This window comes from Bos indicus x Bos taurus, chromosome 20 (assembly GCF_003369695.1).
Source record: "Bos indicus x Bos taurus breed Angus x Brahman F1 hybrid chromosome 20, Bos_hybrid_MaternalHap_v2.0, whole genome shotgun sequence".
Lineage (NCBI taxonomy): Eukaryota > Metazoa > Chordata > Mammalia > Artiodactyla > Bovidae > Bos > Bos indicus x Bos taurus.
Genome location: NC_040095.1, coordinates 70,690,450 through 70,704,534, shown reverse-complemented (window position 1 = coordinate 70,704,534; position 14,085 = coordinate 70,690,450). Strand labels below are relative to the sequence as shown.

The 14,085-nt window shown below is 64.2% G+C and overlaps 1 protein-coding gene across 1 annotated transcript in view; it reads right to left on the bottom strand.

Annotated features, from left to right (window-relative positions):
* LPCAT1 (lysophosphatidylcholine acyltransferase 1) overlaps nt 1–13,720 on the bottom strand; it is a 41,956-nt gene extending 28,236 nt beyond the window's left edge. Inside the window, exon 1 of the mRNA XM_027520029.1 lies at nt 13,552–13,720. Within this exon, the coding sequence (XP_027375830.1) occupies nt 13,552–13,686 (135 nt within the window). The 5' untranslated portion in view covers nt 13,687–13,720. The remainder of the gene's footprint in view (nt 1–13,551) is intronic.
* Between the last annotated feature and the right edge of the window lie 365 nt (nt 13,721–14,085).

Here is a 14,085-nt window from a genome sequence, read left to right as displayed (position 1 = left end):
CTGGACCCCGGCACTCAAGCTGCTGCCTGTGTCAGAGCACAAGCACACAGCGGGGTGGACAGGAGCTGTGGGGGCCGCCACGCTCAGAGCGCTCACGGGTGCACAGTGACACGCCCCGGGCGGCTGCTCCTCCAGGTGACAGAGAGGAACGACGCAGCTCAGGAAGAACAGCAGTGGCCAGCGCCCCGCCCCAGGCCTCGGAGGACTGAGGCTGAAGGGGCTCGGAGGCAGCACCTCAGTCCATCTGCGCCAACAGGGAGTGGTGAGCAGGCCCGGAGGGGGAGCCCCAAAGCTGGGACAAGCACCACCGCTGAAGCTGCAGGTTAACGAGCGGACAGCATCCTGAACACAACAGGGCTCACCGGTCACTCCCATGGACGTGACACGTGACCGTGTCTGCCCCCCGGGGAACGCACCCTGTGCCCACTCTGTGTGCCCCGGAGACACGGGCCTGGTGTCTGAGCTCTGCAGCCAGCAGGGGGAGGACACGTGTGAGTGATCACGCAGCCCTGACCCACAGACAAGGACAGGCAGGTGCAGAGAGAACGAGGCCTGAGCTGTAGACCTGCCCGGGGTCCGCAGAGGGTCGGGCAGGCAGGAAGCACGCTGGGCTGTGAAGGCTGCCCGGAGGAGGCGGGCACCTCTGGAGCTCACGGGGTGCAGAAGGGCCTGGCTTCCTGAGAAGCTGGGACCCGCCTCCCTCCTGAGACACAGCCCACAGTCTCGCCCCCGCCGCCATCATCAGGAGCCCACTATCCTCAAAAGTGCCAGGTTGACTGTGTGGTCACCCTTCTCGGAGGCCACGTGAGGGCGACACTCAGGGTTCTGGGCTGAGCTACTCAGTGCAACTATCAGAGGTCGCTCACGAGAAACCATCCAAATGTCACGTACACACTGCTGTATTTAAAACGGATAACCAACAGAGACCTCCTGTACAGCACATGGAACTCTGCTCAGTGTTATGTACCAGCTTGGATGGGAGCGGGGTTTGGGGGAGAATGGATACATGCACACGGATGGCTGAGTCCATTCACTGTTCACCCGAGCAACACTTAAGCGGCTACACCCTGATACAAAATGGTTTTGGTGTAAACAGAACAAAATGGGCTCAACAAGAACAGACTTGGGCGTGTGTGTTCCCAGCACGTCCATTTTGTCAGTCAGTCGTTTAACCCAGAGTGGTAGGCGCGCCACCCGCTCTCAGCCAGCACACTTCACCACGAGTCCCCGGCACAGCGGGTTCCAGTAGTGATCTGTCCAAGCCCGGTGCCCCGCTTCCCACCGAAAGGACCCAGGGCTCCACGCAGATGGAGCCACAGGAACAGTCCACGTGTTGGGGGAAGCACACAGGCACACGCCCACGCCCACACACAGGCACCCCAGCCTCACCAACTGCCTCTGGACGACTCTAGAAGACTCATTTCTGATTGTGGCACCAGCCAAGGGGCGTGTCTGCAGACGTGCCCGAGAGGGGCTGGCATGGGCGTCCAGAGCCCTCCCTCCAGACCAGCCCATAGCCTGACAGAAACGGAAGCCCTCCAGTTCTAGGTCAGGCCACCAGCTTCCAGAAGACACAGAAGACAGGACACACCAGCAAACACAGACACCCCAAACTCAGTGCGAGATAAAAATCAAACCCTCTGGTCAGAGTGTGCGTGCAGGTGGAGGCGGGTGCAGACGCAGCCAAGACCCAGAACCGGGCACCTGATGGCTGAGCCCAGCGCCCGCCCCCAGTGCCAAGGAGCAGACTGTGCCTTCAAGGGCAACACAGCCCGCATGGTGACCGCTAGATATTCTTGTCCTTGAGATGCAGATACACATGGGATCTTTATGGGCTCAGTGATGACATCTGGGCACTGCTTCCGGATCACTGCTGGAAGGGGACATGGGGGCGGGGTCAGTGGGTCCAGAAAGGCCATCGGGGGGGCTGTGGAGGTGGGGGGTGTTAGGGGCTGAGCTGTGACCCCCAGCACCTTACAATGTGACAGTCTTTGGAGCTCGGTCTTTAAAGAAGAGATTAAGGCAAACAAGGTCACGGGGCCAGCCCTAATCTCATGTGACTGGCAAGCAGGTGCGCACGGAGGGGACGCGGATGGAGGGGGCGCGCACGGAGGGGGCGTGCACGGAGGGGCAGCCGCATGAGCACCCGGGAAGACAGCTGAGCGCTGCGCCCAGGCGACAGGCCGGGAGGAGCCAAGCCTGCAACACTGGCTCTCCGCTTCAGCCTCGAGAGTACGGAGGGATGAACTCCTGCTGTTGAAGCCACCCCCCTGCGGCACTTCGATCCGGTAGCCCAAGCAAAAACACTGGCTGTGTTTAAAACATCTCGTGGTAAGAACCATGAAAATGGCAACGCTGGTTCTGGACGGAAAACGCTCTCCAGCTCACAGCGAGCGTGTGGAGCCCACGGGTCTGGAGCGCTCCACGTGCAGCACCCGCGGTCCGATGCCAGGCTCAGACCTGCCCGGCAAGCACTCCCCGCCCCATCCAGGCCACCGGGGTCACTGGCATCACCCAGGTGCAACCGGCCCAAGTGCCTTGTGTTTCACAACCAGCATGGAGGCACCCGCGTGCTACTGAAGAGCCAAGACCTCTGCAGAGGCCCACGCCCTGTCCTGGGGGAGGACGGGCCCCAGGGCGCCCTGCGGCCTGTGTCCTCCAGCGCCTGCCCCCCACCCTGGGGACCCCAGTCAGCCGCGCAGGACCCTGACAGGACATGCGTGGGCCGGACGCACGGGGGGGGGGCTGGCGCCGCCCCAGACGGTGGTCAGCGTGCTGACCGTGGGCACAGCAGACTCTCCCGAAGGCCTCTTCCCACCCAGCACCATGGCCGCGCAGGGAAATCCCGCCATCCCAAGGGAAACGCACCTCCAAGAGGCTGGAGGGAAATGCACTCACTCCTCCCACGATGAGAGGAAAACATCAGCGAGACCACACGCGGGCCCGATGGCCGCGGACACTGGTACTCGGCTCACGTCCCCGGTCCTCCGCACTCAGCGGTTCTGAGCGGCATGTGACAGAAACAGGAGCAGACGTGCCGGGCACTCGACCTGCCCATGGTCACCACAAACCATCCTCGGGCGGTGGGTCAGGTCCGCGAGCCAACAGGCGGGTGTGGACCACAGACATGCCGGCCCTGGACTCACGCGGCCTCGCTGTGGACGCCGAGCGCTGAGGCGGGGCCACAGCCGCCGCCAGGTCCACGTGTTCCTGGGGCTCCAGGAGCAGCAGCTCAGGGCCGGCCCCGGGCTCGAGGACCCTGGGGCCTTTGTGCAGCGGGTGAGATCTCGGGATGGGCACCTGGCCAGGTGCACCGCACGTCACCCGCATGATGGATGCCAGGGACCAGCCTGGGGAGGAGCCACCAGATACATGGGCCTCAGAGGACACCCCCTGATGTGACACTTGGGGGAACGGGAAAGAGACAAACAGGACCGACCTCTGCAAGCCAGCTGGATGGCTTCACAGCCTGGACTGGTGTTCACAAGGACAGCAGACCTCAGTGGACAAGCAGAGAGGGCACCAACCTCTCCTGGCTGGGGGGCCCTGGGTGGGCAGGTGGAGCCTGGATGAATGGGGGTGGCCGGGCGGGCCCTGGGCGGGCAAGTGGAGGTGGATGAATGGGGGTGGCCGGGGGGCCCTGGGCGGGCAGGTGGATGAATGGGGGTGGCCGGGGGGCCCTGGGTGGGCAGGTGGAGCCTGGATGAATGGGGGTGGCTGGGGGGCCCTGGGCGGGCAGGTGGAGGTGGATGAATGGGGGTGGCCGGGGGGCCCTGGGCGGGCAAGTGGAGGTGGATGAATGGGGGTGGCCGGGGGGCCCTGGGTGGGCAGGTGGAGGGGGATGAATGGGGGTGGCCGGGGGGCCCTGGGCGGGCAGGTGGAGCCTGGATGAATGGGGGTGGCTGGGGGGGGCCCTGGGTGGGCAGGTGGAGGGGGATGAATGGGGGTGCTACCTGCACAGGCAGCACAGGGCCCGGGACACACTGAGCCCGCTGCCAGGGTGCTTGGCTCCAAGGCGCGGGGGACAGAAGCTGTCCTGACCCATGGTCTCCCCAGTCCAGGAGGAGGCCAGGACCCCAGGGCACGGGCGCCAGGAGACACCAGTCAGTCCCCCGCTCCCACACGGTGAGGGCACCACGTGCGCGACGCAGGCAAGCAGGCTTGGCCCCCACCCAGGCTGCAGGCCACAGGGGGAGCGGGGCTCAGAGGCAGGTTTTCCAGGCAGGCGGAGTGTGGACCACCCTCATGGTTAAGCACCCACAGTGCGTGGGCTCCGACGGGCAGGGAAACTGAGGCCAGCTAGGGAGGCTAGTCAGAGACAAGCCAGGGTCTGAGGAGCGGCAGGGGGAAGGAGGGGCCTCCCTGGGGAGCAGGGGCCACCGGCAGAGCCCAGGACAGGACCCACCCCCTCCAGCAAGCACTCGCACGTCCAGGACAGTGTGGGCCAGATGGGCACCACGCCCCTACACTGCCGTCCCAGCTGCCCTGGGCTCCAGCTGCATCAATGGGGTCACTGAAAACCCGCCCCAAACCAGCATCCTAGGCGCCCCCCAACTCCCCGCCAGCTCCTCACACACACACCTGGGCATCTATATTTAATACCCTTTTTTCCTACTCCTCCCAGCTCTGCCCCCAAATTCAGAATCGGCATGCCCCCACCCCAAGGTGCAGCCCAGGCCCCCTCCCCACCCTGCATGCAGAGCTGCAGTCACCCTCAGGCCCCAGGTCCCCTCCCCCATCTTGGTACCTCCTCAGGGGATGTCTTCCCCAAAGCGCCACAGGGGCTCCCAACCGCCACACCCATCAACTCCAGGGAAGGGCCGTGCCAGACCCCCGGAGTGTGAGGGGCCAGACCCCGGGCCCCTGCCCTTCTCCAAACACCAGAGGAGTCGCCTTCCACCCGCCACACGGATGGGCTGTGGTCTGGGCAGAGGTCACCCAGACCTGACCAGGGGTCAGGCAAGGGAGCTGTGGATTCCGGGGCTGACCATGCACTTCCCCGGGAGCCGGTCGTGGGCACCTCCAGGCTGTCCCGCGAGGAGCAGATTAGATACGAGACTCACGAATTCTGCAGAAAGATCTCTGAGGCACGCAGGACAAACACACGAGCCTTATCTGGAAGTCCACCTCTTTTTTTTGCTGTCACTTATAATAAAAAGGGCTTCCCTGGTGGCTCAGACGGTAAACAATCTGCCTGCATGCAGGAGAGCCGGGTTCAATCCCTGGGTCGAGAAGATTCCCTGGAGAAGAGAATGGCTACTCACTCCAGTCTTCTTGCCTGGAGAATTCCATGGACAGTGGAGGCTGGGGGGCTACAGTCCATGGGGTTGGAAAGAGTCAGACACAACTAAGAGACTAACACTTTCACCTTATATTAAAAAACAAGTCAAAAACGATGAAGCCAGCTGTCCTTGAGACTCCTGATTCAGAGTGGGCAGAAGACACTGGAAGTGCCAAGGCAAAACTGATGTCCTGGCAGCGGGGGGCTGCACCCCAGCCGTGCGGGGCAGGAGGTGGGCAAAGCCTCGGGGAAACACTCTTCTGCAGCAGTGAGAAAAGAGCGACACGTCTACCTCATCTGTTTTCTCCTGAGAGGGGGCACAGTGACAGTGATGGTCCCATGGGTCCCACCAGCTGGCACTGCCCAGCCCCAGGCCCCTGAATTCATAGCAGCAAAGGAGGAGCACCAGCCGGGGGCCCAGTAGTAAGGTGCAAACCCAGCCAACCGACCTGGAGACGCCTCCCCTCCGCTTGCCCCATCTGCAAAAACACCTTTATGAAAGGTAAAATGCCTTTCGGTCCAAACCGTACACCGTCTTCAAATAGCAAACAAGCACTCCTTCTCACAAGTAGCTCGAGTAGTTCAGACGCGAAAGCAGACTGAAACAGGGAGAGCCGGCCGTCGGAACCCCGGCTGCGGGCTGCACCTCGTCATACACGCCTGACCGCGAGGTAAGGCTCCTCTTTGCTGTCGGACAACACGCCGCGTGTGGCCAGAGGCCCAGGGTCAGTAGTGAGCGAGGGCCGCTGGGAGGGCCGGTGGGCTCCAGAGATCCCGGTCCCGCCCCCTGCCAAGGGGGCACCTTATGCTTGCTGGGATCTGGGCTTCCTCTGGGGTCTGGCATTGAGGGAAATCCTGTGCCCAAATTCACACCGGGTTCACTGTCTTTTTCTTACTAACGTGTGAGTGTCTTCTGACCTTGGATTTTCCTCCCTGTTGTGTGTCTACGGGGATAACCTGTGCCTCCACTTGGGAAAACTCTCCTTTCAGAGCCCATGCTGACTGCATACAGAAGCTGTTTCTTCTGAGTGCTCCCACTCAAATCTAAAATTAAATATAGCTTTTCTAAAAGAGCTATTTTTTTCTTTCAAACCATGAGGCAGGCTCAACTTCCCCACCATCCCAGTCTCTATTCAAGAGCTTTCAACTCAAATCTTAGCGCGGATCGCCGAGGCTGCAGGCTTCCACAGAACGGGTGTCTTTCAGTAATTCACCAAGTTTACAAACCTGTCCCACAGGAGAGAAAACCACAGAGCGACTTTCCCGGACGACCACACGCACCACTCCTGGCACATGGCAGCTGATGGTGGGGTCGTGGAGGGGCAGCCCTGGTCATCACACCTGGGGGAACAGACCCCTAAGTCTGAGACTCTGCACAGCCACCGGTCTGGGGCAGGGGGCGGGAGGGTCACACCTTCACATTTGCCAATCCTGCCCTTCTGGCCCACGGCCCCCACAACGACGGTTTCAGAGAGCCAGCGCGTACAGGTCCCAAGTTCCTGGACCCCGTAGGCAGCCGGGGGCAGCAGGGCCCATGGTCCACAGGGGAAGGGGTCAGGAAAGCAACAACAGGGCTTGTGGTCAGCGTGGTGGGACCACTGGGGCCCTCCGGGGGACTGCAGCAGAGACGGCAGCGCTGGACGCACGGAGGGGCCGGCAGACCCTCGGGACACAGGAGCCTGCGTGGGGGCGAACCCTCAGGCACCGCGAGCCAGCAGCCTGCCACGTGGACTCCACATCTCCAGGGCAGCTGGGAAAGGCCTCTAGAATTATAGTGGGTAGGATTTAAGCGAAGACGGAAGGAAGCATGTGAGGAGCAAGGGGAGAGCTCACCACGTGGGGCTGGGCCTGGAGGAGCGGGTGGGCCAGTGGGTGGGCAGGGCGGCCACCAGGCTGGCCTCCAGGCTCTGCCTGCAACCTCTCAGGCCTTCTTGCTCTCCCAACTCACTCAAGTTTTGTACAAAATCTCAGCTCCTTTGGGTTCTCAGGACCCATGTCCCGGGGTCCTGGTGACTGTGACCTCAGCCCCTGTCCCCTTTGGGCGTGACATTCACAGTGAAGCCAACCCCAGGCTGGAGCCCTCCTGCGGCTGCCTGGTCCCCTGAGCCCAGCATTGCCCGTGCCCAGGAAGATGGCGTCCTGAGCCCGACGGTCCCCCAGAGATGGGGCTCAGAGATGCAGCAGCCACTGAGCTGCTTCCATAGGCAGCTGGCTGGTGGGGCTGGGACATCCTGGATAGCAAGTCCACGGTCCTGAGCACCTCACCTGCAGAAATGGACGCAGGAGGCCACACTTCTTACAGACAGGTCAGAAGCTCGGGCTCTGGGTGTCCCGCCGCCTCAGGGATCGTCTCCCTGGGGGGACAGGAGCAGGGGACTGGGGGCAGCTGAGGCACCTCGGGGTCTGAGTGCCAGAGGCCATAGTTACCAACCTGCAAGGCCCTGGCAGTGTCCCGGGAGCCCTGCCCTCGGGGCTCTAAGGACACGCGTTCCACACGTTCACGGTCTGAAGCGGGTGCCCTGGCAGGTGGCCAGCAACAGCAGGAGCCATGGGAATGGGGGGTGGGGAGGGTGGTGCGGAGAGAGCCCAGCAGCAGGGCTGCCTGCAGAGGAGGGGCCTGACAAGCTCGGACCAGCCCCCACCCCCATCTCAGAGCCGCCCAGAGCCAGGCCATGCTAGGGGGGTGCGGGACATGCCTGCTCCACAGGGCCCTTTACTGCAGGGTTTGAGTAAAAGAATCTCGAAGTTCAAGACCTGCAGCATTTCCTGCGGGTTTCACCTGTTTAGCAAATACCTGCCCAGAGCAGGAGGGCAGGGGTGGGGGCCCGGGCTCCCAGCTGGGCACCTCCTACACCAACCCACCCTCAGGTACCGGGAGTCCCCTTCACCGAACCTCTCAGCTCAACCCCACCCCCACAGGCTGGAGAGGCCCTGAACCAAATTTCTGGGTTCAGGCCCACATCCTGTCCCCACCCCCAAATGCAAGGAGTTTCCCCCCAACCACATCCTGGCTCTGATCGCAGTGGCGGGACACCCCCTCCGGGTGAAGGTGACCCCCAGGCGGGGACTTCCCCAGTAGCAGACAGAACCCCCCCACCTAACGTCCCCACTCTGCCCTCTTGGCTGCAGGCAGTGCCGCGCCCACTGGGCACACTGCAGTCCTGGTCACGGGCGTGGGAGGAGAGAGGTGTTCGGGCAGTCTGTGCCCCGGCCAGGGGGTCAATCCTCTGTGGACAGTGGGGAAACTTGAGGGGGGGTTCCCGTGTCCCACAAAGCTGCTCCACGCTGGGTGATCGCAGGCCCCCCGACCAGCAGCATGAAGGGAGCTGGTGGGAGGGGGGACAGGCGTCCAGCTGGAGGGCCTGGTGGGCCCGGGGCAGGGTCAGGTGGAGAGTCACAGGTAGAGCAGTGACAGGGACTCCCCGCTGGGGAGAAATGCCCGCTGCTATGGAGAGGGCTCGCGCCGCTGCTACGGAGAGGGCTCGCGCCCGCTGCCAAGGAGAGGGCTCGCGCCACCTGCTATGGAGAGGGCTCGCGCCCGCTGCCACGGAGAGGGCTCGCGCCACCTGCTACGGAGAGGGCTCGCGCCCGCTGCTACGGAGAGGGCTCGTGCCCGCTGCTACGGAGAGGGCTCGTGCCACCTGCTACGGAGAGGGCTCGCGCCCGCTGCTACGGAGAGGGCTCGTGCCCGCTGCTACGGAGAGGGCTCGCGCCACCTGCTCTGGACGGGGGACTGCCGTCCTCCGGGGCTGGCCAGGGCGGCAAACGGACCCCCAGAGCAGAGGCCCCCACCTAAGGCTGGCCACCTGTCAGCACCCTGTGGTCCTGGCACCAAGGCTGCTCTGCCAGTGTGGGCTCCGAGGGTGGCTGGGGTTGGGGTCCGCTGGGTGGCCCATCCTCCCACTCCAGACCTCGGGACCCCAAGTACAGCCCCCCATGGCGAAGCCCAGCTGTGTGTCCCCACCCCCGGGGACAGGAAGGTCCGGAAAAAAGTGTTTAAACAACACTGGAGTGGCAACTAACTTTTTAGAGAAAAGAAGTCACGTGTACCCCCGTGGCGGGTTCATGTTGACGTGTGGCAAGACCACGACAGTAAAGTCATTAGCCTCCAGTTAAAATACATAAACATATTAAAAAAAAGAAAAAAAGAGCCTCTATCTCTGAGACGAAACGGGGACTGTTAAGGCCCCAGACCACCGGACGTGCCCCCCCTCCCGCCCCCCGCCCAGGACCCCTGCAGAGCACCACAAAGGACACGGCGCCCAAGGAGGGAGACCCAGAGGCGGGAGGCCGAGATCGCAGTGAGGGGGCGCTCGGCCACGGTTACAGACACACAGACGCACAGACACACACACAGACACACACACACAGACACACAGATACACACAGACACACACACACACAGAGAGACACAGATACACACACACAGACACAGATACACACACACAGATACACATAGACACACACACATACACACAGACAGATACAGATACACAGACACACACATAGATACACACACACAGACACACACACATACACACAGACACAGATACACAGACACACAGACACACACACACAAAGACACACAGACACACACACACAGACACAGACACAGGCACAGGCACACATACACTGGCTCACAGGCTGGAAGGTGGTTAAAACTCAGAGTCGTGTGTGAATGAGCAAAACACTGCGAACGTGCATGAACGTTTGGGCGGCGAGGCGGGCTTCAGGGGAGCACAGCCACACCATGTCTCAACAAGGGGTTTCCAGACACACACTGCCTTTGGGCTCCTTTCAGAGTAACTCACACCGAGTCAGGGATTTATGGGACACAGAAAGCCCCGCCCTGAGGCCGCAGCGAACCCGCGAGGACTCCGCTCGGGCCTGGCCGCTGGGGAAAGGGGCCGTTGTCCCGTCCGTGTGCTGACGGCCCCGGGCGGGGGGCCCTGTCCTGTCCATGTGGTGACAGCCCCGGGGTGGGGGGCCCTTGTTCCATCCGTGTGCTGAGGGCCGTGAGGCGGGGGGCCCCATCCTGTCTGTGTGGTGACAGTCCTGGGGCGGGGGGCCCTTGTTCCGTCCATGTGGTGATGGGCCCCGAGGCGGGGGGCCCCATCCTGTCTGTGTGGTGACAGTCCCGGGGCGGGAGGCAGGGTCCAGCTGGGTGACGGGCTCGTGGGGGCCCTGCCGAGACCCCCGGGCACCGCCTCGGACGGGCCTGCCTGTGGGGACGGGCGGGCGGGGTCCGCTCTTGGGGACAAAATCCTGCTTTATCAATGAGGAGTGAGGCGGACTGTGCTTAGCTCCACGCTCAGAGATGAGAGCAGGGGTAAGAGAAAACCGTGTCCACGTGCGCGTCACCAGGACAGAAGAGCGTGGTTAGGGAAAAGCCCCGGGACTTCCCTGGTGGTCCAGAGGCCAAGACTCCACGCTCCCCACGCAGGGGCCCAGGTCCAGCCCTGGGTGGGAACACACGCTCCCCACGGAGGGGGCCCAGGTTCAGCCCTGGGTGGGGACATGATCCCACGGGCTGCAACCAAGACCCAGCATGGCCAAATAAATATCTATAAACAGAAAGAGCGGAGGGGGCCCGCCACCCTGAACCCCCTTCTCAGTCCCCATCATTAACCACAGCTCAGTTTCACTTGCGGACCCTTCCAGAAGATGACACTAGGGTCACAGGAGGCTCCCGGCGGGTCGGAGGAGAAAGCGGGTAGGTCAGACATCCACCCGGAGCCAGCCCACGTGGCCTGGAGTCCAGGGACAGCACGGGGCCTGGGCCTTGGCCCCTCGCCTGGATGCGGGGACACGGCCTGGCTGTTCACCTGCCCGGGTCCCAGGGCTGTGCTCCTGGCCGTCAGAAGGTGACAGGGTCCTCGGGCCGAGCCTGGTCCTGCCCTGGGACACTCGCGCTCTCGGAGGGCCCCCAGCATCCGCTCCCAGCTGTGGTATTGCCAGCCCCCGAGAACACGGGCTTCGGGCCAGGCCACCTCCCCATTCACCCATCCTCCCTGCCCCACCAGGCAGGGCTTGTGGGTCCCAGGAGGGGCTGGATGAAGGGCTGCCCAGGGTGGGTGCAAGGAGCACCCAGACGTGGGGGAGAGTGTGGGGCCTGGTCTGTGTGCCTGCGGGGCAGGGCACTGGGGCAACCACAGATGTGAATCAGACTTCTCCTCGTGAGCGGCCGGCAGCGTCCCTGCCCCCTCCCGGAGAGCCCCCCTAACTAAGGCTGCATCCCGACGAGCCCCCAGGTGCCTGCTGTTGCTCTGTCAGCAGACCAAGACCACCCGCTTCTGGGCGATCAGGCTGCACGCAGGCCCCCTGGACAGGCCTGTCCCTGGACCTACCCTCCTGGTGACCCCTGCGGCCCAGTTCCAGGGTGTTCGGGAAACCAGGCTGCTGTCCAGGAAGTAAACTCTCCGTGACATCGGTGCAGGGGCTCAGAAATGGGGAAGCACCAGAGCTGCGGGGTGTGCTCGGCCCGGGGCTTCCAGCGGGAAGTCCCCAAACCCAGGGGGGACAGGAGACCACTGCCCAACTGCGAAGCAGCACCATCTCCACGCGCAGGCCCGATGGCCCAGGAGTCGCAGCTCCTGGATCTCAACTTGCTGGTTTCTGTCCCAAGAGATGCTTAAGCTCCTCACTAAATCTGCCGTTAAATGACAGATGGGCCCAGGGGTCATTAATCCCCAGATAGGCGCCAGCCCCTCCCCCCCAGCAAAGGCCAACAGGTAAACACAGGCACCAGACTGGTCAATCCCAACTCAGGATGAAGGGAGGCGAATTTCCGAGTGGCCCTGGATCGTCTCGGACATCGAGGGGTCCGTTTATGTGCTGATTTCGAGAGGAAGGCTGCCCTTGCGTGGACAGGCCAGTCGGCTCTGCAAACTAAGCACATGAAGGGGAGAAGCTGTGCAAGACGCTGCTGGTGAAAAGCAAAACGTTCCTGCGGACTGGCACGGGGACAGTCCGCGACCGCACACCCCGCGTCAGGCCTGGCGCCACAGGCCTCTGGACAGAAACATGGACTTGGCCCCAACCCTGCCTGGCGACCAGGGACGCACAAAGGATCCCTGCCCTGCCCGGTGGTGAGAACACGGCCCGCCTGCTCTTCCCTGACCTCAGCCACGTGCCGGTGAGAAGGGCTAGGGCGGGCCTCCAGTGCCCAGGCCCGCTGAGTTGGCACTTAGAGAAAAAGGCAGGCGTCCGGGGAAATGACAACCGTAGACTGACTTCAAGAACTTTTCGCTTTAACATTACTTCAGATGAATTACTCTACACGTTAAAAACCCCGATCTCCCTACAAAAAGCTCTGTCACAGACGGAGGTGTGCTCCCCACGGGCTACACCACCCAGGAGAACCAGGAACTCTCTGCTCCTCCTGCAGGTAGTTCTGGAGTCACAGACAGGCCGGCCTGTGGGCAGTCCTACAGAGACTCACAAGCTCACAAGCAGAGTCGGCGCGGTCCACTCAGGGGTCCCACCAGGGCAGAGAAGCAGCCCGCCAGGTCAGGGACAGCGGAAGGCAGGACAGACGGAGAGGGGCGCCCCCGAGCGCCTCCCAGTCAGGGCTAGAGCATCCCACAGACAGAGCATGCCCGACAGCAGGCGCCTGGACTGTTCACCAGGCGGGACCTGCTTGTGTGTAACCGATTCAGGCCCTAGATAAGCACCAAGATCCCCCAGAACAAGTTGAACCGGGGCAGGCCGGAAACCCCCCAAAACCCCTATGCCGTTACCCCAGGACCCCAGAGCCCGCCCCCACCGCTGCTACACTGACTCTGGGGAGCAGCGAGGTCCCACACACGAAGCGCATCAAGTGACAAACTCACATCCAGAGGGAGCCGCTGCGGTTCGGCGCGGGGCCTGCACACGGCGGGAGTGGGCGCCCGGACCGCGGACCGCGCGGCGCCCATCCACCAGGGAGTGGCTCCGAGGCCGGGATGCAGGGGTTAGGGAAAAGGGATACGGGGGTGGGCGGGAGGGGGGGTTCCAGGGATCGGGGAAAGGGGGACGAGCCGGGTGCGAGGACCTGGGGAAAGGGGATGCGGAGCCAGGTTCTGGGCGCTGGCGGCGGGAACCGGGGATGGGGCGCGGACGGCGGGGGATGAGCGCTGCGGGTCGCAGGGAAGGGTGGCGGTCGCGGGCCCCAGGGAGCGCTCAGCTGGGCCGCGCCCAAGGTCCCCCTCCCGGCCCCCTCCGGCCGCGCATCCCCGAGCCTCGGCGCGGCCCCGGGCCCGGGGCGGCCTGGGCTCCCGGCGGACACCCACCTGGGCCTTCTGCAGGGCGCCCAAACGCAGCTCGTGCACGAAAGGGTTCCGCCCCGGGGGCGCCTGCCGCCGCGCGTCGCCGACCCCAGCGCTGGAGGAGGGGGCGGCGCGAAGATCGCGTCCCCGGAGCCTCATGGCCGCGCCGCCCGCCGCGAGGGGCGCGGGGCGCCGGGCCGGGTGCGGAGCGGGGCGCGGGGCGCGGGGCGCTGGGCGAGGATGCGCGGCGGCTGGAGCGGGCCGGGCGCGCGGCCGCGCAGGCGCGGGAGGGGCGGCTGCATGACGTGGGCGGGCGGGGCGGGGGGGCTCACGGCGGGCGGGCCGGGGAGGGGCGTGTGCTGGCCCCGCCCCGCGGGCGCCGAGAGGCCGCCCCCGCGCCCCGCCCGCCCCGCGCCGCGCGCTGCGCCCGGCGCCCCGCTCCGGGTCTGATCAGCGAACCGCTGGGGGCGGGTCCCGAGCGGCGCCGAGGCCCTGGCCGAGAGCCCGTCGCGGCGGCGGGACCACAGAGACGCTCCCCCTGGGTCCCCGCCACGTTGT